The sequence below is a fragment of the Eulemur rufifrons genome, chromosome 15 (assembly GCF_041146395.1).
Source record: "Eulemur rufifrons isolate Redbay chromosome 15, OSU_ERuf_1, whole genome shotgun sequence".
In the NCBI taxonomy this organism is placed as follows: Eukaryota; Metazoa; Chordata; class Mammalia; order Primates; family Lemuridae; genus Eulemur; species Eulemur rufifrons.
Window position 1 is genome coordinate 18,659,533 of NC_090997.1, and position 26,384 is coordinate 18,685,916.

The window sequence follows — 26,384 nt, forward strand, 5'->3', positions numbered from 1 at the left end:
TTAAAATACTTAATTGACCTCAATGCCTCCAAGATTAACTCTGAACTTCTTTACTTGACATATTCTCAATCTAACTTCTACATAGGCGATCACCTGTCCTTCACTTGTACCAAAACATTCTCCACAATTGCCCCAAAACGACTTTATTTCACCAAATGTACTATACTGTTCTATCTCTTCTGAGACTTCTCCTCTGTGTTTTTCTTAGTCTAGAGCATAATTCACCCCTTTTCTAATTTATTTCTTCCTTATAATCCTTAAATATCTAATTCAAATATCACCGCCTCTGGAAAAGTTTCTCTGGAACCCAGCAGACCAATATTGCCACATCTTAATTTCAGAGACAGTCTACAAACCTCTGTTTTACTACAATTTTCACTCTGGCATTTTGAAAGTCAACAAGCAATGACAGTAAGTCTATCTATGGCCAAGTGATCTGTGCTAGATATTCCTCTGACATCCTTTGTCCTCTTCTTTATAGTAATAGAAGTTTAGCTGGTCCCATGGTTTTCCCAAGTAAAACTACATTTCCCAGCCTCCCTTGAAGCTAGATATATCCATGGACTATGTTTTGGACAATGGGATGTGAGTAGAAATACTGTTTGTAGTTTCCTGATAGTGTTCTTTAAAAAGGTGAAATATACCCATTTCTTACTCTTTATCTTTTCCATGAGCTGAAATGAGATATAATATGGCTTGAGCATCCATTTAAGACCAGATAAATTTTGAAGGTGGCAATGTATGACAAAGACCTTCTTTTATGATAAAGTAGTTAGCATAGTGTCTGGAACATGGTACATGCCAAATCAATAATTACCAAGAACAACATTTCTGTGGGGACTGAATAACGTAAAGATAGGCAGATGAAAGCGTGGTATCATAGTAGCCACCACCATAGTCAGCTGTTGGATTGAATAGCTAAAAGGTAGTATGGAACCTCATGAAGATAGACACTTTCTTTTTTTTCACCTTCGCCTGGACTAAAGAGGAAATCAGGACATTACTGTAATGGTAGAGAGCATCAGAGGAAAGACAAAGACATAAACATTCAAAAATAGGAAGAAATAGAAGGGAGCCGACCACCTTAAGTGACTTCAACATTTTGCCTGAAGAGTATACATATCACAAAACTCTAGCAATCACTCATTCCTCCATTTTGTAAAGTTTTGGAATACTATAGGATTTCTTGGGCTGGAAAAAAAAAACACCAAAAGCCATTGTCCCGGCCCACAAGGTAGACACTTTTCCAGTTTTGGAAGACATTCAGTATCATTTCCACTGCATTCTGTTAGTTCAAAAGAATCATTAAAGTCAGCCTATATTCAAGGCTAAGGAACACACCACATACCCACCCCCACACACGCACACATTTCTTTTTTTTTTTTAATTTCAAAATATTAAGGGTGTATAAATGTTTTTGTTATATGAAAATCATATATAATGCTTAAGTCAGGGCTTTTAGTGTGCCCATCACCAGAATAGTGTTCATTGTACCCAACAGGTAACTTTTTACCCCTCACCACCTTCCCACCCACCTCCCTTCTTGGTTTCCAATGTCCTTTATATCTCTTTGTTCCCACATGTTCCTACCGTTTAGCTCCCAACTATTAGTGAGAACATGTAATGTTTGTTTTTCCATTCCTAAAATACTTCACTTAGGATAATGATCTCCAGTTCCAACCAAGTTGCTGCAAAAGACATTATTACATTCCTTCTTATGGTTGAGTAGTACTCCATGGTGTACATATACACAATATTTTCTTTATCCAGTCAGGAATTGATGGGCACTTATGTCAATTCCACATCTTTGTGATTGTGAATTATGCTGCAATGAACATTTGAGTGCAGGTGTCTTTTCGATCAAATGACTTCTTTTCCTCTGGATAGATACCCAGTAGTGGGATTGCTGGATCGAATGGTGAGTCTACTTTTATTTCTTTGAGGAATCTCCATACTGTTTTCCATAGAGGTTGTACTAATTTGCAGTCCCACCAACAGTGAATAAGCGTTCTTTTCTCTCTGCATCCATGCCAGCATCTATTGCTTTTTGACTTTGAACACGAACAGAAGTTTGTCAAAAGAAGATAAACAAATGGCCAACAAACATATGAAAAACTGTTCAACATCATTAATCATCAGGGACATGCAAATTAAAACCATAATGAGAAACCACCTTTCCTCTGTCAGAATGGCCATTATCCAAAAGTCAAAAGCCACACACATGCTCTTTGATGGAAAGAGTGTAAAAGATTTTGTGAACAAGTTTTCAAACCTCACTTGATGTGTTATGATATTTTTAGACTAAGGCCCTAAGTTTTTATATATGTATTCTGGGTCTAGGATACTGAACATATCATATATTTTAAGATTTAAGACTATAGCTCAAACATTTAAGCAAAGCTATTACATAGCATCTATAGTATATATTTTTTAGATTATAATGGCATCCTATACTCTAAATTTTCTTTTCAAAGTGTGTAAATATGTTTTAAATGTAACAAACAGAATATATTAGCAAAAACATGTTTTTCATAGCAGGAATTTTCTAAAAATGATTATTAAAAATACAAATTAAATGTAAGTGCTATGTATTTTTATAGACAACAGATGATATTAAATAGTCTTGTAGATATGTCTTCCAAAAAACTTCTTTCCCCTACAATTTCCAATGCATTAGAAATTTTGCACTTGTTAAAAAGCAGCATCTTTAGTCTAAAAGCTCATATAGTCAGTTCTATGGCTCACGTATTTTAATTGCCATTATTTTAAGTAGGAGTCATTCATCCCAGTTTATTCCCAATCAAATATAATTTCTGAATCTGCAGTGCTCTGTTTGCTAGATTATTGCTTTAAAAGAAGCTCAATCTATTGTTCAGTGGCAAGAATAGTATTCTTATTTAGGGAAGACTTTAAATTTTAAAGCTGGCCTGAAAATGATCAGATACAAACAAAATCCACAAACTTGACTCTAGCCTCATGCTTTTAGTTTGATATGCTATGACCCGCACTTCTGCCCTAATGTAACTCTCTTATCTAGTTATCATCCAAGTAGTCCCATGGGAAGTTCAGGTTTATGCTTTGAATGTATCATTTCCTTCCTTAGAGCAAAGAGAACATGAGAGTTTCCCAGAAAGGAAAAGGCTTTATATAAAGGATAGGCATGTTTGAATATAAAAGTAGGAGGAAAAAATTTGTGGAAGAAAAGTTAGATGTTGAAAATGTGAATAAATTATTATGATTCTGTAACTTTGATTTTAAATGCCACATATCAATGTCTAGGTTATGACCATGTTGCTTTAAAACGTCCCTCTCCACCACATCCCCCCCAAAATCTAACCTACACCATTGTCTGCTCCACTTCATGAAGCCACATTTTGTTATCACATTTTGCTGTTCATTACAATTTGTTTTGTGTTTTTAACTTTTTTCTTATATATGAATACTGTTCCCCCAACTAGATTGTAAGTTCCTCCCAAATACCAAAATGCTTTACATAGTTTTCAATACCTTCCTCACTAATATTATAGGTGTATAAATATAATAGGTGCTTGATAATTACTTTTATTATTTAAATGTAATTGAACTATTGAAAATTAACATGTTAAGCTGACCTCTAAAGAAGGGTAAAAAATCTAGTATTGTGTATCAGAATCAGTTTAATTTTGTATAATGAATTTCTTCAAGTTAAAACAAATCTTTTGTGATAATAAATCAAGTCATGACCCTGACTATTAATAATCAGGAATAATAATAATCATACATATTTTCACAAAGACTTACTCAGCAATAATACAGTATGAAGGTTTGGTGTGCGTACACATAACAAATTGTATGTTTTCCAAGAAAATGAGTAAAAGCCGAAATAATTCTCATGATTTCAGCTTTGCTTGTTGACTAAAATTTCCACATTTTTTTATCTCTATGTACTAACAAACTAAAAACAGTGACTCAAAGAAGACAACTTTCAACTTAGGTAAGAATGGCATGACAGCACTTGGAATGAAAACTTCAGGAGTTGAAAATGTTCAGTTAGAATCACAGATGGTCAGAGCATGAAGAAATCTCAAAGATCCCTAGCATACCAACCTAACATAAGAGATGAGGCACCTAAGACCAGCACAGCTTCAGAAATTTGCAATATATATGAAAATTAGTGACCACACCAGGAATAGAAAAAAACATCTCTCTTCCAGTATCCTTTTAATCACAATATACAGACATCTACCCATCTATTATGAATAGTAATGTACATTGGCTCATTTGTAAATGCTGATATTTTTAATTCCCTAAAAACCTCTTCTCTTCCAAGGAATGCTCCAAATTGTCCATTGATTGTCTTTTTTAACCACCTGCACAATATGTCAATTCAACGATAACTGTTAACCTGTCTGATTGGTAGAGGAAACCTAATTGTCCATTTCATACCATGTAACATAGACAAAGGAAAAACCTGGATTGGCATGAACTCTTTGCCAGTCCAAGGCTACTTGGACTTCAACTAGAGATAAAGTTTTGGCAATCAAGTGCTAATTTCATATTCAAATATCTCATTGTATTCTTAAAAACTAATTTCACGTAGATAGATGCAAACTTTGAAGTTTTTAAAAAATGCAGTTTTTTATGACTTAATTTTCTTGTCCTCCATGGTGTTCTGGCCAAAGAAGGGAAGAACTAATGACAGCTTTTTTCATTAACTTAGAATGTTTCCAAAATATGTAATAAATAATTTCAGGAAATACGCTATGAATAAAAAATAGCAGACTACTTGCACAGAGTAGGTAATCAATAAATATATATTTAATGAATACACCCGTGTTTCTCGATAGTGCTGGGGCTTTGATCCCTTTTTGCCTGGAGACTTACTGTTCAGTGAGTTTCATAAACTGTGTGCAAAAATAACTTAGTGGACCAAAAAGTAAATTGTCAGGGCCAGATGCAGATGCACAATAAAAACAATACATGCTCCAGTAGTTCAATGGAAGGAGAAATGCTTAGAGCTGGGGGTGGGGGCTGATAGGGGGAGGTATAAGGTTTGGCTCATATAACTGGACTGAATGCTGCTGCTACAAAGAACTTCCTCAGAAGAAAATAAGAATGATTCCACAATTAAATCCTTTGAAGGGTTGTTTTACTGTCACCATATAGACAGCTTTTGAATGCAATATGTAGGACAGCATATCCAACTGAAGTGTAAAAATCCTTTTCAAATAAAGCATTTTCCTTATTACCTTAGGATCAAATAATAAATAATAATAATAAATGCAGCTTGAGGAGGCAAAGCCACATTCCCAATTATTCTTTTGTGTGTGTGTGTGTGTTTCACCTTAAAAGAAGCTTTGATAGTTTTATACATCAGTCAGCATCCAGCTCATTTCCTTGTTGGTGTGTTAACCTTCTCCCTCTGGACACTTGGGATATTAATATTATCCTCTGTAACAATCATTAGAAGAAATAAAGCATTTACGCAAATACTGCAAATTAGATTAAACTGAAGTTCTGATGTAACCCTGTGACATACAGTTTCTTGCGAATTAAGCCAAATGTACAAGCATTTAATGACTAATCCTTTTAGGTATTTTAATGCCCACATGAAGATTTATTGAGGAGAAAGGGAAAGCATATGCGGTTTTCTTTTAGAGCCTGCCTGCGGGCGGAGGATTGAGCAGATTGGCTTTTTTTAATTAATATTTCAGTTCTTTGTGTTTTGGCGGGCAGATTGCACGTGGCTCTGGTACTGAACCGCACAGCTCCTTTCTCTAGGGCTGTGCACTGGGGGCTAGCAGTCCAGGAGGGCCACGGCAGACCCTGGAGACAGGGAAGGAGAGAAGGTAGGGGAGGGAGAGTGAGATCAAGTGCTGAATCCACCCCCGCCCCCTTCTTCTACTCCACACAGCCATAGGCTTACCTCCTCCAGAAATTACCCTACTGATCTATATTGGTAGGATTAGTCATACTAGAAGGCTTCTCAGTTCAGCCACAAAAGGGGAGGAGAAAGCTTGTCAGACCTTCCTCCCTCTCCTGGGCTTACTATAAACAACTTTCCTGATGCTAGGAGGAAAACTTTGAAGACAAGAAGGGCAAATTCCGCCTGCATTTTAGGAATCTTCTCGCAGATGGGAAGGTTCTAACCAATGAAATCTCCAGGATCACATTTTATTTTTATTATGAAATCTTGTTCAAGGAAGTAATGTGTGTGTGTGTGTGTGTGTAGAGAGAGAGAGAGAGAGAGAGAGAGAGAAAGAAGCTCTGACTCAGGGGGGTGGGGGGGCATGGGCAATATATATAACCTGAACTTTTGTACCCCCATAATATGCTGAAATAAAAAAAAAGAGATCCCAGAAAAAAATAAAAAGAAAGAGGTACGTATAGATATAGATACAAAGCCTGATCAACCACCTTAAAAAATCAACGATCCTGAAAAGTGTCTTTTCTACTTAATCTAATAACACACTGCTTTTTTTTATTTTTTTAATTATTATTTTTTTTTATTTCAGCATATTATGGGGGTACAAATGTTTATGTAACATACATTGCCTTTGCCCCACCTGAGTCAGAGCTGGTGGGACTGCAAACTAGTACAACCTCTGTGGAGAGCAGCAATATGGAGATACCTCGAAGAGCTAAAAGTAGAACTACATATTGCTTTTAAAAAAAGTTTTGACTATGTTTTAAAGTTTTTCTCAGTATTAGAAAAATATCTAAAGAATTTTGAGCTATTGGTAACTACCCATTGCATCTAAAGTAGCTGGAAACATTAAAATGTTATCATAAAATTACAAACTAGAAAATCTAATAATCTTTTTTACTGTATTTTCACTATAAGTGCCAATGTCTTGTGAGTCTAGGTCTCCTAGACAAAACAACTTAGGCGTATGTCAAATATGTCACACATTTGTGTTAAACTAGAGACTTACAACATGTATTTCTATTTACATCTCTCTTTGTGGTAGATATTACTATTGCTGCTCATTTTCAATTCTTTCCTTCTGAGCATAGGAGAAAATTACACCCTTCTGCTTCTCTATGGCTAAGTAGAGCCACATGACTAGATCTGGCCAAGGTGTTTCTGGGACAAAGAACTTATTTACTTATGGAAGATCCTCCAACACCCTCTTCCCACTTCCACCTTGTGATAACGCAGAAATAAAAATCCCACTGTATCCCTGTGCTGCCAAATGGAGAATAGCTGCCTGGTGAGATGGTCAAGCTCTCAGTGGATTGTGTGTTTGAGAGAAATAGACTTTTGCTGTGTTAAGCCACAGAGATTTGGCAGTTGTTAGTTACCCACAGTGTAGTGTCTCCTAACATAATTCATAAACCCCTTTAAAAAATAGTAAGGTGTGTGTGCATGATCAAAATTGTCAATGATTGGCTTTTCTTGGGACATTATAAACCAACGGTATTAAACAGAAATGAAATGCAAGCCACATATGCAATTTTAAATTTTCTAGTAGTCACGTTAAAAAAAAAAAAGGTAAATTGACCTTTAATACTATGCTTTATTTATTATTAAAAAAAAGAATTGCCATAAACTTTAAAGAAAAAAAAAACTATGCTTTATTTATTATTATATCCAAAATATTATAGTTATAATCAATATAAAAATTATGAAATATTTTACATTCTCTTTAATACTATGTATTTGAAAATCAAGTATTGTACACTTAGAGTCCATCTCCATTTGGGCTAGCTTCATTTCAAATTGCCAGTGCTTTCTAACCAAAGACCACCAAGCACACATTTGTAGTCAAAATTCAGCTTATAACTTGTTGAGGCATGAGAACACACATCGTGAGGAAGTGTGGACTATTTCAGTAAGAGGATGTTTGCAAGGACTTACTCTGGGATTTGGACTTTGGTTGGCTGATTTCAGGAATGGTCCATGGATGCAGAGGTTCACACTGTATACTGAGTGCTCTTAGAAAGTGGGGAAAACTCTAATTGGGTATCTCAGAAAATCTGTTAATAGAGAGCAAAGACCAGAGTGAAGCTAAAGCTGTGATTGGTAAAGAAGCAGTAGTCACTCATGTTCACCAGGAGAGGACGATGTTTGGTATTTTGTGGCTTAGACAATGCTCACATTTTGTCTGTGTTCAGACACAACTAGAGTGGTCTTTTTTTCATCTTCCTTCATCATGGTCACAGAGTGGCCTTGCCTGATATTGATGTTCTACGAGATAGTTTGTGTTCAGCAGAAGAACACCAAGACCTAACTGTGGACGCCAGACCAGCTTGTGGCAACAGTATGCCCTGGCTGATAGACTAGACTAATTTCTAGATGTCAGGTGCTATCATTGTCGTTGCTGTTTTTCTCAAATTCAGCTAGTGCTGCCACAACACAATACCTCAGACTAGATGACTTAAGCAACCGAAATTTATTTTCTCACGGTTATGGAAGCTGAAAGTCCAAGATCAAGGTGTCAGCAGATTTAGTTTCTCCAGAGGTTTCTCTCCTTAGTCATCTTTCAGCTGTGTCCTCCCATGACCTTTCTCTGGTGTCTCCTCCTCTTCTTATAAGGACATTAGTCTTATTGGATTAGGGTTCACCCCTATTACTTCAGTCAACTTTAATTACTTCCTTCAAGGAGGTATAATCACATTGGGAGTTTGGGCTTTATCACAGGAATTTGGGAGGACACAATTCAGTCCATAACATTGCTCAACAGCCACATGTGGCTGTCATTACTGCATAAGACAGCACAGTTATAGACAATCTGATATTGAGCATGTTTATTTGCTAACGATGCACATTGGCTGGAGAAATTCCTCAATAGAATCAAAAAGATTTTGCCACTTTTGCTGCTGGTAAAGGAGCTCTGGATGTTGTGTTTTTGTTTTTGGGTTGTTTAATGGTTTCTCTTTTCATTATCTTCTTCTTTTGCTACAATGCTGTATACTGACCTCATGGTAAATAGTTCTGTAATTAGGTGTTAATAAGGCTCTATATTCTGCATTGGAGTAAAGTTGCATGAAAGTTAAATAAAGTGGGTGAAACATCCTCCTACCCTTTAGCATGTATTAATGTCTAGTCAATCAATCACTTCTTAAGAATAGCCTTTATAGTGTCATAAGATCCCTAATTCTTTCATTCCAAGCCATCCAGCTGGCATTCTTTCCAATATAGTAAGTCATAACATAACCCCTATCTTCCTGTTAATTACACCATCTTAGGGAAAGACAAGACAAATTTTCTATACTTATTTTCTAGTAACCCAGTAGTCTTATTTATCTGTGGAAGTATGAGTAAATTCCACATACTCTGGAAAATCACGACCTTGAAAATGCTGATTTTGAAAAGGGATAAAAAATTGTTAGAGTGAATAATTTGAAATCCCCACTCCTCCTTAAAGCTTGGGTGATGTTGGCCACCATAATGTAGCTAATGATGGGAAACACATGTGTTGTCAAGGTATGCAGTTTCTGTATTTCAAGGATTTTGAACTTTGCTGTCAACTGCATCTGAGACACACTTGACCTTGCCAACAAAAAGCACATTAAAATGATGCCTTTCTAACATTCTGTACTACTCCCCTCCTCCAACACCAGAGTCCAGATAATTAATGGGAGAGCTTCTTCCTCTAAGTAAAAATTGAAATTTCCAGGGCAGAGCTCCTACATGTGCTTAGTTTTGTCACCACCTAAATCTTAGCATTCAGGTTGGAACACACTTTTAAATGACTAATGCCGTTTCAATGAATTTAACTAGGGAAAGAAATCTGTTCTCTTTAACTGCTGGCACATAAGTATATGAGAAGTAGATAGTATTCAATCATAGAAAGAACCTTATGCTGTATTATTTATCAGAATGTCTGCATTCATTACTGATATTTCTAATAAATGGTACATATTTAATACATCACAGTCTATACGTGTTTCCAGTGTCTTGTACTAGACAGAAGTTCCGGTGCTAAATTTAGTCTGTAATTTCTCCATAAAAGAAAGTGCAAGAAGTGATATTTTCACATCTGACGACAGCAAAGCACAAACTTATACTGCCCCACTTCACTGAACTTTTTAAAACCGACTTCCCATGATATGACTTACTCTGAGCCAGATTGCCAAGATGCCCTGAAGGGGAAGAGAAACCAAGAATCACTAGAGTGGGCTGTCTTCTTTTTTTACAGTAATTTCTTCAGTAAATGCTCTCTATCTGAAGACAAAGAGAGGGAAAGGGGAGGGTGGTTAAGAGTGGGAGGGGAAATTGATCAAGCAAGTACTACCAAAGGATAAGAGTGGTGATAGTCTGTTTCTGAAATTACAACCGTCATCCTCTACAGACAACATTGAGAGACAGAGAGAAGATCTGGTAGGGAGACTATTGGTTCCTTCAAGGCTTTTCATGACACCAAAATGTAAAAGAGGCCTGAGCAAAAGTTGTCACATTCTAGACTTTTGAAGCAAAGTTCTCTGACATGAAAGTCGGCAGAAAATGTCTATGATAATGACAGACAGACCACAACTGGGTGTTAGAAAGACTAATCCATAGAAGAGAAGCAATGTTCTTCATCACTGTTAGGGTTGATATTAACTCAACGAGGAGACTTGAGATACCAGAAGGAAGGTGGGTTGCAGCAAAAAACATACTAAATAATTTTAAAGCACAATATAAATTTCAAAGTTGGTTCATATTTATTTGCCCCCATTTAATATAGCCTGGCTGTGAGAAACAGTAGAATGGTTAAGTGGTGTGTCTGAGATACAGAGCTAATCAGTGGCAGAGTCACTGAATACATCCCCATTGTCCACATGCTCAAAAGAAAATCCAAGGAGAGAAATTCATCCTAGCAATTGTCTAATGCCCATATGATACCTACAACCATAACTGGCTTGGGTGGAAGAGGCATTGTCACAGACCACCAAAAGTGGCCCAGCCAAAGTAGGAAAATATATTTTTTTTAATGGAACATCCTGTTGGGTATGATGTGTAATAGAGCAGAACTGGTGCAAATTTCTGGACAATATCCATGGGCACTATGAACAGCAAACAGATAGTAAGAAACAAAGAAATAAGGCAAATATGAATGGGCTAGGAGTTTCAAAACAAAACTATTCAAGGGTAAGTAAAAGACAGACGTGAGGTCTAAACAGCATGCACAGAGTGTGGAGATTCGGCAAGATTACATAATGAAGTCAAGAAAGCGTAAAGGCAAACACTAGCACAGCCAAGTTGAAGAATAAAAGAGAGATTGCACCAGAGATTAAGATAAATAAAATAATAAGGCATTGTTCCAGTACATAAGGAAGAAAAGGTCAATGGAAAAATAAACGGGGCCTCTGAGAGGCTACTGGGGTAATTGACAGAAGAAGCAGACAAAGCTCTTTTGGAAAAAAAAAAAAAAAAAAGTAACTGGAGGCCTTGGTTGCCTCAAAGCTCCCCAAGGCTAGTAGGAGGGAAAGGAGGCGGAGGCATGGGGTCAGCAACCAGACAGATCCACAGGGGTTGGCTAGAAGGTAGGAGAGGATGCATGTACCAGGGTGACCAGGACATGAAGTACTGCAATTGGAGAAACACGGCCACACTCCCCTACTTCACTGGAACAATATCCAGGATATTGAGGCAAAAGTGAAGCAAAAACCTTTAGAGATTAGAAGGAAGGGAATTAAGTCAGAGCAGAATTCTAGGAAAGCAGAGGGCTACCCTGTAATACAGTAAGGGCAGATAGGATTGAGGGAGAAGCTAAGGGCAAATATGGGGAGAGGGAAGAAGGGAGAGAGAGCTGGAGAAGGAGAAAGGGAAAGAGGAGAGAGAGAGAGAGAGAGAGAAAATAAAATTTAAAAATTTAAAGGGCCAAAATGTTAATTAAGCCAGGAGGAACACCAATTAGCCATAAAAGAAAAGGGGTGGGGTGGCTACTGAGGTGTCTATTCCTTGACTCCTGAATGAGTGGCTTTGGGCCAAGTGGATGTAAGAGTCTGAGTTCTAGCTCTAGCCCTGGTCGTGTGGCTTGATTCACTGTGTGACCTTATACTGCAGTAAAGTGTAGGATGTAATAGCCTCTGAAGTCTCCTCCAGCCTGATTTTCTTTGGTACCATCTGTCCACGGTCTGCAAAATGAACCCTAGGGAAGCAAGAGTCCCTCCTAACAGCACCACTGTAGTAGCTTCTTAGCAACCTCCCTCCTTCCGGATAGTAATAGCCAACATTTATTAAGCACTTCCAGGTACGTGAAGATCTAAGCAATATATTATATTCACGTAAGCCTCACAACAGCTGGATGAGCTAAACATCAGTATTATTTCTCCCATTTTACAGGTAAAAAATTAAATAACTTTTTCAAGCAGAATTGATGCCCAAGTACGATATCCATGTAGAACTGATGCCCAGGCCATGTGGCTCCAGAGCCAGTGCTCCTGTTGCTGCTCCTGTTCCTAGAGGGTCCGGGCGTGAGAGCCAGATTCACAAAGTCGCGGCTGCTGTGGGAATGTGAAGACAAGACTGTGCAGGGTGCGGGCAACAGCAACGAGGGGCTGGCCAGACCCACTGACGGAGAGAACAGATCCAAACCAAAGTAGGCCAGCCAGGGGAGGGTACAACCCTGGAGCCCTGCACCTCTGTTGGTCACCAGGAAAGCTAGAGGTAAGATCTAGGAAACTCAATTTGCGGCTGAGGTAGTCCAGAAGACTTCCCCTAAAAGGTGTCAAAATGACCTGTTTCTTTGCTGCAAAGAAACATGAACCAGGCCTCCATAAGGGCGTGTTCTTTTCGCTGTTTGGAAAGGAATGGGTAAATGGGGGTAAATGGTAGAAATAAAAGACCTGGGAAAGTTTAGATGCAATGGCAAAGACCAGATGGGGCATGGGGCATGGGGGGGATGGGGGGGTGCTGGACCACATCTGGATTTGAGGCCAAAATGCTTTGTGACCTGGCAATCACTCATACCTCTAAGTCTCACATTCCCCAGCTCACCTACCTGCTGAGTGGGAGGGCAGCTTGGGGTGCAGAGGTGGGGTCTTTAACCACCTCCAGGAGCTCCCATTTCCTCATCTTCGCAAAGGGAACACATCTGTACTAATACCTACCTCCCAGGGTTGAAAGAATGAAATGATATAATACTTGCAAAGGGCTTGGAAGTGGGCCTGGCACGTATGGTAAGTGTTCAATAAATGTTAGCTGTGGCTGCTACTTTGTTGTTATACTTTCCTCTATACAAAGAGGGTAATAATTATACAAGTCCTCCCTACTTGAGTGGTGGGAAGGAGAGTGTTCTCAGGATCAAATAAGTCGATACTTTTTAAAGCACGTGGTAAACGGCGGACAGACTTTCAAAACCCCCTATAGCGCTACAAGATTAAACGACTGAAAGAGGAGAGAGAGGACAGCCTCCTTTGGAACTCAAGCATTTCTTGGCCGAAAGGGACGGGGTTTCCCATGAGAGAACAAGGTCTTAGCCTGCAAAGCTGGCTTCCTGACTAAGGGAGCGCAGCCAGGCAGGAGGCTTTCAAGGCAGCGTGCCCTCCCGGGTCTCCGGCTCTGCTGCCTGGGCGTGAACGTCCCCTGACGCGTTGGGACTGGCGAGGCGGGCTCTGCGTGCGCCCGGGCTGCGTCCAGAGGTTGGGCGAGTCTGCGCCCTTCCTGCGACCTTCCGGAGCCCAACGTGGCAGCTGTTGCAGAAGGACAAGGAGTCCGTGGTCTCGGATGAGGACCTGAGCTCCAAGTTTCCCTGTTATCAAAGAGAAGACTTCAGACGAGAGAGTTCTTCCATTTAAGTTTTCACTAACGCGTTCGTTCGCAAGGCTTTTTAATTGCTTGTAAATGCATTTCCTCTGTAAGATTACGGAATCCGTGTTGCCTTTCGGCTGCAAGGCTAAGGCGCAATGCAGATCCGCTTTAGGCTTTTGACAAACAGCCCAGGGGGTGGAGTAGGGTCGTGATGGAGAAGAAGGAGGGAAGAAAGAGGGAGGAGGAGGGAAGGGAGGGAGGAGGAGAGAGGGAGGGAAGGGGAGAGAGAGAGAGAGAGAGAGAGAGAGAGGCATTTAAAAAATCAGTGACAACACTTAAATTGAAATGACTGGAGAGTCTGTCCGAAATGTTAATTTTCCCTAAACATCCTAAAGGTGCTTTAAAAAATAGTCTTCCTTTTCTCTTTTGTAATTTGGTAAAACAATGTGGCCCTTCTATCCTGGAAAGTGGAATGGAGAGTGGGCAGTGGGAGTAAAACACCAAGAAGTAGAAGAGTTATCAAATTTGATTACCCGATAGTTTGTTACGAGTTATGAGATTTGATAACTGGGAAGGGGAAAAGAAGGGCCGTTTGAAAGAGACCCAGAGTCAGCAAGAAAGGCAAGCGATTCATTGGGAGAGGGAACCTTGTGCCCCTGCACGTGAATACCCACGTTGTCAGGCCCTTTCTCCCCAAATATTGTGATCCATGTAACTAGATCGAGTTTTAGATTTCTGGCTCCTGCCCAGAATAGCCCTGGTGTTTGGAGCACTTTTCTGTCTCCACCTTGCTAATGAAGAAAAATGAATGAACTGGGGATTGGAATATTGCCTGGTGAACCCAACCTATTTTTCTTTTGACCACCTGAAATACTGCCCTCACCCTTTAACCACAGCTGTGACTGGGAGAGGTTAGGAGATTAGAAAAATCACACCAGAGTAGATCCCTGGACCAGAAGACAACATTTCTGGGTCCTTAACATCCTGAGTGACTGTGAAACTCAGGTCCCCCTGGAAGAGGACCCTGAGAGCTTCCTCTGTAGTTGGCTCTTGAAGACCTGAGGATCAGCACCTCTTGGAAGCCTTTCCAGACAGAGGCAGTCAGAGGTCTGGGGATTCTGAAAGGAGTAGAAGGGTCGCTGAAAACAGGCAGAACAACAACACTCCCAGATAGGACACAGAAATCCTCTGGCTAAACTAGATGCTCCACATGGACCTCTGCTCTTTATGTTCATCCAAAATAATGAGTGAAAGGAAAGAGGCTGGGAGCAGTAAGGAGAGGTGCTCATTTTCAGATCTATATCTCTTGTTCTGCTTCTTGGAATGAACATTGCCTACTATTTAATAAATTGGGTCCTCAGTGCTCCACTGTTCTTTCAAAGCCAGAATCTTTGTGACCATGGAAATTGTTTTCTATTGTGCAAATTTATGTTTGGTTATGGAGCTGCATGTCCCACTGGAGAAGAACACACTAAATTTCATTATTAGACAATGTGCACATATGTTTGCTTAAGGCATAAGTTGAATGGATTCAATGTCATTTCTACCTTCCTCTAAAAATGAAAGAAGGAAAGAAGGAAGAAAGGGAGGGAGGGAGGAAAGAAGGAAGGAAGGAAGGAAGGAAGGAAGGGAAGTAGGGAGGGAGGGAATAAGATACTCTGGTTGATTCATGTGTGTAAATATATCCAAGGAAATATTTTTTTGTTCAAAATGTTCAAATTATTGCAATCATTACTCTACTTCACTTAGTATTATACAGGCAATTTTGTGGGATAAGTCTTTTCAGCCAACAAGAAAATAAATAAAATCAATGTGCAACAGCAAAGGAAACACTGAATAGGGAAAAAAAAAAAAAACACCATGAAAAAAATATATGTTTAGTAAGCTATGAATAGGCACAAATTGGATTGTGATTGTTCACCAGTATCAAACTCGCAGTGGGTGGCAGATTCAGTGGAGATGTTTGAGACTGTGTGAAAACTGGAATGACTTGTATGGTACTGGCCTAGAGGCTCAGGAAGGGACCTACAACTTCCAAACACTCTCTTCTGTGTATGGATCCTAACCAAGACAAAAGTGATAAATATTTCTTTGCAGATTCCTAAAGTGACTACGGTGGGACAATCCCTCCTGGTGTGTGGAGCATGGAACCAGAAAGCAGAATGGAAGCAATGGGTGTTGAGGGAGAACCTCTCCAGTTTCTATGGTGCCAGGCTGGTGGGTTTTTTCCCCGTGCTCTTGTGTGCTATTTTGACTGGGCATGTGCCCGCCTGGCCTCAGCCTGAGGCTGGAAAGGGCACCACCGATTCCTGACGGAGGGGGCCCCAGGCAATAGTCCACCCTGTCTCCAAAGTGCTGTGGCCAGTTAATTCAATTATGCCACCCGCTGGAGAATGTGTGGCCAATCACTCTTCAGGAAAGAAGCAAAACAGAGAAAGAGGAATTAACTTTGCTGAAAAGCCCAGTCTTTGGGTCAAGCGGGTAGGTACTTATTAATTGCTCAAGACTATTAATTGGATGGGAGGGGGAAACGGGGGGGGTCTGTCTGACAGGAACAAATTCTGTGCGCACATTACACACACACAGGCACCAAACACACCACACACCTGCCTCAGTGAGTTTCTTTAGAAAAGGGGCGCGCTGAGCAACCCCAGAGCAGATGGAAGGGAGCATTGACCAGTATGTGCATATGGCACAGATGATTTCCCCAACATTTCTTTCAGGAAGAAACAGCTTTTTTTATTTTTATTTATTTATTTTTTTTTAAGTTGGGATGAGGCAGGAAGGAGCAGTTGGCCAAGTGAAGTTTCCCTACAGTTCAGATGCTGGTGTGGGAAGCCAGGACATGGGGGTAAGAGGAACGTTTTCCAAAGGAGTCTAGGGCCCTGGCAAAGGAGACCTCCAAACTGAAAGAGATGCACTTTATCCTTCCTGCTTCATCTTCCTTGAGTACAAATAAAAGTGTTTTTTCTCTCTCTTTCTCCGTGATCTTTAGTTTCCTCCAAGTCCACAGGAGTTCAAAGAAGCATAGTAAATGAAACTCTAGATGCTCTCTATTTGGGTACCTAAAAGTCACTGGAGAAATTGGGGTGGGGATAGAGGATGGGATGGGAAGATACAATTTCCAGTTATTGGATGATGTCCTGAAGTATTCACAGGGGCAGGCGACTGGAGGTCATTCTGTGGGATGTACTCAGCTCGAGGCCAGAGCTCATTACTGACAGTAACATAAGGCTACATCTTCCTAGTGCTGGGCGGGGGGCGGGGTGGGGGGCTGCATGTGGCTCTTCTCCCAGACAGGGACAAACACGTGGAACAAACGCACTGGGACAGCAGGCAGAGCAGGCGGCCACGTCTTCCTGAGCCTCCTGGTTGTTCCCGGGGGAGAGGGTTTTGCGTCTGCTGCCGGAACCTAAGCTGGGAAGAGAAGTTCCCTTCGCCTTCAATGAAGATGTATCTGACAGTAGAGGGTTGGGGAGGAGGTTACAGCTTGTCTGAGAAGGGGCCATCCTTTTCCATTTTACTTGGACTAACTGGGAAGCCAACATCAACCACCAGGAAAATCGCATCTGGCCATTTCCAAGATAAACTATGGATGGGCTCTACATATTCTTCCCCGGATGGTGGGGGGGGGGTAGGTTTGTACTTTCTCTGGGGCAGGGGCTCCCGGGGATAGGTCCTGGATCCTATAGATAATTAAATTATTTATTTCCTCTGTGGAAATAAATGGATAAGCTATATGGGCCCTGCTCAGACTTGGCAAACAAAGGCTAAGCTGCAAACATTTTGGGATTCAGCCCCTGGGTGCCAGTAGCACTCATTTTACCCCTTTTACTTAAAGATCAAGTTGGACATTCTTCCTTTTTGTCTTCATTGGGCTCTCAGTCTCTTGACCTTATGAGACCAAAATATGGGATTTCAAGAAGGAGGGGAGGGCGCTGGCACACCTTGAAATAGAGAGCAAGTGTTGGCTACTGACCCCTGTGCAGGGATGAAGCATCATGGATCTCCACTTCAGACAATGCATTTCAATTCTTGTCGTGTGCCTTTGTCCATTTGTATAAAGCAAAGAGCGCTGAGTGACAGCCCCAGTTAGCCTGCATGAGCAGATCCTAATAAACCCTCCCAAACCCCGACCTAAAAAAAAAAAAAAAAGCCACATGCCTGTTTGCCTGCGGCTTATTATTAAGACACCTTCTCAGCTTAAACACTTAAAAGCTAACCAAATGAAATGGCAATTAAGACTGAATTACCCCTCCACCTCTGAGATGAGTCTGTGGGGCCAGCCAGTTCTTTCTTAGGAGATAGACACCGTTGGAGATCGGACCTTGCAAAGCCTCAGTATTGCCGGTTTGTAGCCACCGCCACCCCCTCGAGGCTCTCTGAGACTTGGTGGGGGAAGCTGAATTTTGAACGAAGTAAAGCTCAAAAACTGTTTGAAAGTCAAGAAATCCACCGCAGAGGTGGAGATAGGTGTATGCTGCCTCCTTCTTGCCTTCTCTTTGTAAAATATAACTTCCAAGCATTTAAGGGTTATTTTGGGGTAATGGTGTTCAAAAACCTAGTGCCACTGCTAAATGGTCTATGCCTCCATTCGCCACCCCCCCCCCCAGAAGCACTGTTTCCAAAAGGGAAGAAGGAAAACACAAAAGAGGAGGAAAATGGGTTGGGCTGGGGAGTGAAAGACAACATTTTACCTAAATGTAGAATCTTGTCACACATCTTTATTCTCTTGCATTTTTCCTAAATACATTGCCAGTTACACAGTTTCTTTAGGATGGAAACTTGAGACTGTCCATCACCACGTTATTTATTTTAAAAGCTGCGGAAAAGTGTAAGCCACCACCTGGTTTTGCCTTCTAAGAAGGGGGAAAGAACCCAATTTTGATGTAAATATGGAAAAGCACAGCATTGTTTCCACTTAGGCAAAGGCAGACACCCCAATCTGGGCAAAATTGATTCGGATGGTTGTTGGAAAAAGCAGCTTTCAGCATCCAGGGAGTGGAACCAATAGGAATGAACACTTACCCATATAAAAGGAAGCTTTAATTAATATATAGTTCTATCTCTAATATACATATATTGGGGCTAGATCTCTATCTTCACAATAAAATGTGTGCAAATGCTCTCCACAGAGATGAGTCCCCACCTCAGTCGGTATAGAAAAGCATGATAAAGGTTGGAAAAAATGGATAAAAATGTTGAAAGAACCTCCAGTTCCTTATTAGGCGAAGATACAATATTTATTCCTTGTCTCCTGGGATAAATCTCTTCTGCCTATTGTCCTCCCAGTTCTCAGTGCTGATGCTTAATTTTCAAAACTTCTATATTACCAAGGGACCTACGACATCAGCCAAAGAAATACTCAGCAAGTACAAAATCTGTTCCAGGGAGCTGCTTTTGTGCAGAGGGAAAATTTTGTTCCTACAGGTTTTTAAGTGGGTACGAGGCAAGGAGCTATCTGATCCGGGCAAAACCATTACAATTTAGATCTCTATCTATAGAACATTTTTTTTCCTTAAAAAAATTGGAAAATACAAGAAGTTTGGATTTTTTTCCCGATTCTTTTTTTGGAGGGGGAAATTGCATCGTAAGCTTTTGGAGAAACCCAACATGTCAACTACCTTTCCGGGACTAGTCCACGATGCCGAGGTATTATTACTTTTTTTTTTTTTTTTTTTTTTGAGCGCGCGTGTGTGTGGCGGCGGCGGCGGCGGTGGCGGCGGCGGTGGCAGCTTCCCCTGTCTCTAATCTATATTGGACCGTTATGTTTAATTATAATCTGGCTTTCGGGGGAAGTTAAGGAAGGAAAGGGGAGAAAGTTCGTTATGACATCTGTCGCCAGGGAGAGCAACTCTGTGCCACGTTAAGAAACATTTGCCATAATGAGCGGGAAAACATAATCCTAATAATAAAGAAAGGGGTGGGGGGAGGTGAAGAGAAAGAGATAGAGACCGACCAGGAAAAAGATTCTCAGAAAGGCAAAGAAAAGGGACTGGGGGGGGGCAGTAGGTGGACAAGGGGGGTGGGGAACAACGCACCCCTTTTGGAATGGGCTTATTCAAGGCAAGGGAAGCAGAAAAGGGGGGGTCGGGTTCCCTCCGACAAATGACTAAAGATGAGCAAGTTGAAAGATTTGCACAGACTGGATCTTTTTTTTTTTTTTTTTTAAATATGTGGATAATGATTTTGAGCGGCCCGGGCCGAACGTCTCGGCATGAACAGGCGCGGAATTTCGGTGCTGGGATCTGGCCGGAGTGGCAAGGCGCCGGCCAGCGCTCTCGGCGTGTGACTCGCTGCTCTGCTCCCGCGGCCCGGAGTCAGTTGCAAACCTGGCTCCCAACGCCCAGCTCCCTGCACAAGTTGGGCAGGGGCTGTGTGTGTGTGTGTGTGTGTGTGTGTGTACGCGTGTGCGTGTGTGTGTGTGTGTGTGTGTGTGCGTGGTGTCACCCGCACCTATATAGGGTGGGGGATTTTTTTTCCGCTCTCTCGACTGTGAGGACGAGGCCGCCCACCCCCAGTTAGCCTGTTCGCAAAGGCTCTCTGGCAAAGGCACCGAGTCCCAGCTTCGGCACGGCCCGAGCCTTGCGCACTCGCTCTCCTCGGAGTGCCAGAGAAAGCTTCTGGCTCTGGGAGAGAGGCGCCTTGGTTGCAAAATGACAAACCTCAAGTTTTTCTGCTCTCCCTTTTCCCCCTCTTCCTTCCAGATACGTCACGACGGATCAAACAGCTACCGTTTGATGCAGCTTGGCTGTCTGGAGTCCGTAGCCAATTCCACTGTCGCCTATTCCTCCTCCTCTCCTTTAACTTACTCCACCACCGGCACCGAGTTTGCGTCCCCCTACTTCTCCACTAACCACCAGTACACCCCGCTCCACCACCAGTCCTTCCATTACGAGTTTCAGCACAGCCACCCGGCCGTCACCCCCGACGCCTACTCTCTGAACTCGCTCCACCATTCGCAACAGTACTACCAGCAGATCCACCACGGGGAGCCCACCGACTTTATTAACCTGCACAATGCGCGGGCGCTCAAGTCGTCCTGCCTGGACGAGCAGAGGCGGGAGCTGGGCTGCCTCGATGCCTACCGTCGGCACGACCTGTCCCTCATGAGCCATGGCTCTCAGTATGGAATGCACCCAGATCAAAGACTCCTGCCAGGGCCCAGCCTGGGGCTGGCCGCCGCGGGAGCAGACGACTTGCAGGTAAATAAGCATGCAGCGAATTTGTCTGCTCCCTCCCCTCTTCGTCCTCCCCCTCCCGCTCCATTAATGCTTTAATGCTCCGACTGCAAGCCGCCTCTCTCTCTCTCTCTCTCTCTCTCTCTTTCACACACACACACAAACACACACATACACACACACACACACACACACACCACTTATGGAAAGTTATCAAAACAATTAGGAGGAGTGTTTCCATTCTGTGCCTCTCATTGGATCCAGGCATTTTACCTGGACCCGCTGGAGTCCGGCCAGCTGCGGACCCCCACCTTTGGTCTGTCTACAAGGAAGTCTTTTGCGAATTGACTTTTTGACCCTGAGGGGATGGGGTGGGGGAGATCTAGGAGGCTGCAGTTGAGCCAACTGGACACTCAGAGTAAGACTCGGTAAGTTGATGACCAATCGCACCCTCAGTCTCTGCCCTTTACAGGATCTACCCACGTCCCCGAGGCGTTTGTCCCAAATTGAGCTTGTGCAGATCTTACTATAAGTGGGGGTCTGGTTTCTTATTAGAAAATTATTGGAACCCTGAGCTTGAGCAAAAGTTTCACTAAATATAACTGATTGCTGTGGAAAGTAAAGAATCTCAAATAAAAGCTTCAAAAATCCACCCTAATGAAAGAATCTGCACAATGCACTTCACCACAGTTAGGATTGAGTTTAATTCTCTCTGCTTTTTGTGCACCCGAACCCCATCCCAGTTGGATGATTCACAACTTTATTTTTTTTCTCTTCAGGCCATTACATTTTATGTAAGATGCAACCCCTAAAAAGATAGAAATCAGAAAATAAAGAAAGCAAGAGAGGAAGAGAAAAGAAAGAGGAAGGGAAAGTGAAAGAAGAAAAGGAAGGAAGACAAGAAGGAGAAAGGAAAGAAGGGAGGGAGAGAGGAGGTAGGGATGGAAGGAAAGGACGAAAGATGGAAAGAAGGAAAGAAGAAAGTAATTCATATACTGTAGAGGCCATCACTCAGTCAAATGATCTCTCTTTTACTTTCTTTCTTAACACACTTTTGCATATTCTTTGCCAACAATAGAATTTATAATTATGCAATCATATTATCGTAGGCACATTTCAAACAAATGAACCTACAAATGTCTAGTAAAAGAATTCAGAAGACCCAAATTTGTATTTCTTTTTAGCTGAAAGTGCAGCTCTACCTGCGAATCCCTACTTTTTCGGTCTGCACAAAGCTGGCCACCTTCTGCATGCTCTCCATAACAAATGGAGAGGTATTTCAAGAGCACAAGTTGGAGACATAAGAGATCCCTTGTTGCGCACAGAAAATCTTTTCCCCTCATTTACCTCTGAGCAAGGGATTATTTTTAAATTAAAGTGAAAGCCCTTATAGTTCTAACAAAGAGCCATACCGGCAAGATCGGTGAAGAAGAAAAAAGATTTGGACACATAAACCTTGACTTTCTACATTTATATTCACAAAATAATTTTATACGCTCAGGGTATTTTTACATTTTTCACAAGGATCCCCTTATGTCTCAAGGGGAAAAAAATCTGCCATTCAATGCTTAGCTCAACTAAAACCTATTTACTCCTTTTAATAGCCGCGTCTGCTGCTGATTTTTTTGTATCTGTACAAATTTTTTTTCTGTGCTAGGCACAAAGCCGGGCATTTTTCAAAAGAGGGGATTAGAACATTTGCAAGCACCAGACAAAGAGTGAATCCCATGCAAAAGGACACCGTAGTTTATCCAATTTTCGACTTAGTGCCATTCAACTGGTCATTTATGCAATGTCATCCGACCAAACAACATGTTTTACTTATGAGGGGGAAAAGTTTGTTAAGTGAAGGGACTAAGATTTGTTTCTTCTAAGAAAATAAACATATTAACGGTGCACCAGAGAGTGGGAGGGAAAGTGGTTCACTCCCTTGGAGAGCTTCAAGACGCTTTACCACCTATGTTTAAGACATTTTGAAATTTTTTCTTCAGCCTATCTCTCATATATATATGTATATATATACACTTAATCTCCCTTTTCCCTTTTATTACTCATACCGAGACAATATTACTCATACTGAGGGAAGCATCCAAGATACTAGAGGAAATAGAGTATGGTGTATGATATATGCATATATCTTTACATAGATTAGACATATGTGCATATATCATACTCTGTATTCATATTTATATGTCTATCTATCTATCTATGAATGTTATGTAGTAAATTTGTAAATCTGGCAAGTTATTTTCTTCCACTCTTCTTGGACCAAGTTGGCAAAATGAAAAAGAAAGACAGAGTCATAGCTACTTTTAAAACGAGAAATGGGGAGGGAATGTGTGGGAGAAACCCGTCTCTCTCCTTTTATTTCTTCCTTTTTAAAACATTCATCAGCATATGCCTCATTTCAAATGCAACAAATGTAAATATACTTTTCCCTGCACAGAATTTTAAGTGAAAGTCCAATGGTTTGGAGGGCGGTCTAAGTCTGCCTAACAGATGCAAACAGTCTTGTGGCTTCAGTTCCATCTTTGAGTCCCCTAAAAAGATTTGCTATGGCCAACAAAGGAAACTGTCACACCTTTTCCCATCACCGCTTTAATTTATGCTCAGTCTCCAAGTTTTTTTTTTCATATTGATTTGATAATCACTTTAAGGCAGAACATTTAAAATAAGAAAGAGCTCGTGAGTAGGTTGAAAAGGGGGGTCTTACAGGCCTGCCTCAATATGGTGAAAATGGGGAGGCGAAAGGGAGCCAGGGTTGTAAAGGTTGTTTTGTAAAGTGGGTTTTTATTATGCACCGACTCTCTCCGCATTTACTTAACTCTTCACGGGCTGTTGGGTAGGTTAACACCCTTCAAGGCCTCTTTCATGTCCAATACCTCGTTTGTTTGTAAAGGAAAATGAGCCTTTAACACATTTCGATTCAAAAAAAAAAAAAAGACACAGAGAGAAATTTTTATTTTTCTTAACCAAAAATCAGCAAATCCTTTCCACCTTTCCAGCTCAAATGATTCCTCAATCCATTAGGAGCTCAAAGATCTACAGTGAGTGAACCTGAAGGTATTTCCTTCATAAGGCCCATTTTGCGTAGCATTATAGGGTGTCCCTACATTTGGGGTAAAACAGAACCTCCAGAAGATATCTTGAATCCTGCATATGAAATGCTCCTTTGAGCCCCCAAGAAACCCACAGTCCCAGGCTTGACACTCTAGGTGTAATTTGCTCCACTCAGAAAGTGCTGAGTATACGCTGTCTGTATATATGCTATGTGCCTTGATGGGGACTCAAAGGGCTTCTCATTCTCTTATGCCAAGATGAAAGGCTCTCAGGCACTTTGAAGTGTAATATTGTATGGTGATGTAAAATGCATACCTTAAGATTTATACAACTTTTAGACTGTGGTTTTTCTTGAGATTATTTCCTTGAAATCGTGTTTGCTGACAAACTTGCTTCAGCTCAATGTTTGCTTTAAAATGTCTATTGAGATGGGGTTCAGGGATGGGCCAGTTTAAAAGACTTTACCCACGTGGCCATACCTATCAGTATCTATTTGATTGATTTTATTTATTTTATTTTTTATTAAGGGCTCTGTGGAAGCCCAGTGTGGGCTTGTTCTCAATGGCCAAGGTGGAGTGATAAGAAGAGGTAAGTAACAATGTGTTAACCCTAAACATTCTTCTCTTATCTGTTACATTGTTTTGAAGATCTGGTGGTGCTTTTAAACATCAGATTCCTTGTCTGATGATTAAAAAAACAATTATTCTTAGTGAAGTATTCTACTCCCACACAAGCATACCTACATTAAAAAGTCTCCCTTCTTTCATTGAGGCTTGAACCCAGGCTATGCCCAAAAGACTTTTGATAGGAGATATTTGTTGTTCCTCCTCCCAGAACAGTGACAGAATCAAAGTTAGAGGCAAAAAAGAAAAAGAAAAGGAGGGGAGCTTCTCACATCCCCTTCCCCCAACTCAACACAACATCCTCAAGCAGAATTTCGGGTCTCTTTTAGCCCTAAATGTGCCAGCCACAGCCTGGGTGTTTGAGGTGATGGTGTCAGCTTGAGGCTTTGAGGGATTCTGTGAAAGGGTAGATCATTGAGGCTTTAGGGGAGGCTAATGAAACACCAATATTGTAGCTGCCCTTATTTTTCTAAGTGTCCAGAACATTTCTTTCTTCAAGGGAGGGTGGGAGGAGGAGGTGGTGTTAACTGTACTGGATAAAGCTTTCTTGTTCCCATCTGTTGAGGAAAACATCTGAATCCAGAGTTACCCATGGAATTGGAAGGGGAGGGAAGGCAAGAGGAGAGAAGAGAGCTGTTGCTTTCAGTTCAGGCACTGAAGGGGGCTGCATCTCAGATGTTCCATTTTGACAAAAGGGTTTGAACTATGACATTCTCAGGGCCTCAAGGCAGTGCAGATTTTGTTGGCTTCCCCACTTAACTGTACCCAGAGCCTCTGAAGTTTATTTTGCTAGCAAGCTGAGTAACCCGAGGAGCACGCAAGCAAGAGGGACCAGCTGTTATCCCAACTTCATACGAATTAATAAGACGTGGCCTATTCACCAAGACTAATTCCTGCTCCAGGGCCGCAGTTGTCTTTAGTAACCTAACCACTAAAAACTGAGTCACTTTGGATAATACCAAATAAACATCCTTCAGTCCCTCTCCATCTCTTTCAAAGCTTCTTGAAAAATTTGCTTTTCTGAAGAAAGTAATGTACTGGTAGAAAGCAGTGGATTCTTTCGTGTTTAAACTGAGATTTCATAACCTAATGTCCAATGTGAAATTCTATTTAAATTGACGGGGAAAGGAAACAAAGAGTACTTTCCTTTCAGTACTTGGCTATTGTAGTGGTTTTGGAGTTTACGTTAAATTTAAAAGAGCTATTCAACTCTGTTATTTCACCCTATGGAGATTTAAAAGCTAGTTTAAAAAAAGAAAAGAAAATATCTACTGGTATTGCTTCACAAAGATTTTTAAAATGAGCAGTATTAAGTTTGTCAGCCCAGCTAGTACTCAGCCATATTGAAATGACACGAAACAGGCCCAAGACTGGTGAATATTGAAATAAAATACACACACTATTGGAGGAGGTAAACAACAACAGCAACAACAATAGAATACACAGAGAAAAGAGGACCAGGTGAGAGGAGCTGATCAGGGTTTGTCTGGGCGGGTAAAACTAAAGGTGAAGTAGAGCCCTCCGGGCGCACAGAGATATCGGTGGTGCTGAAGGACAGCGCCACTAATTAGGGACGGAAGCCGGCGCCTCCCAGAGCCGGCTCCAGCTACTGTGGTTTTGCATTCAGTTTCGCACTTGCTCCAAAATCACCTTCTCAAATGCTTAAAAATTGCATCTGAGTTTACGATAGCTGACAGAGGGTGGAAATTATTCCAGGCCAAGGACAGGAGCTGGAGAAGAGGCAGCTGTAGAATCGTTGAATTTCTGGGTGGAGATTTAAGGGACACCCTCTCACCTTGTCACCTCACCCTCTCAAAAAGACCAAAGCTCTTAGGTATCTACAAGGCGTGAGCTACGGTC

The 26,384-nt window shown here is 41.3% G+C and overlaps 1 protein-coding gene across 1 annotated transcript in view; it reads left to right on the plus strand.

The window, feature by feature from the left end:
- Positions 1–18,747: 18,747 nt before the first annotated feature.
- TFAP2D (transcription factor AP-2 delta) overlaps positions 18,748–26,384 on the plus strand; it is a 55,792-nt gene continuing 48,155 nt past the window's right edge. The window contains exons 1-3 of the mRNA XM_069488590.1: positions 18,748–19,312; positions 20,368–20,865; positions 24,429–24,489. Coding sequence (XP_069344691.1) covers positions 19,274–19,312; positions 20,368–20,865; positions 24,429–24,489 — 598 coding nt within the window. The 5' untranslated portion in view covers positions 18,748–19,273. The remainder of the gene's footprint in view (positions 19,313–20,367; positions 20,866–24,428; positions 24,490–26,384) is intronic.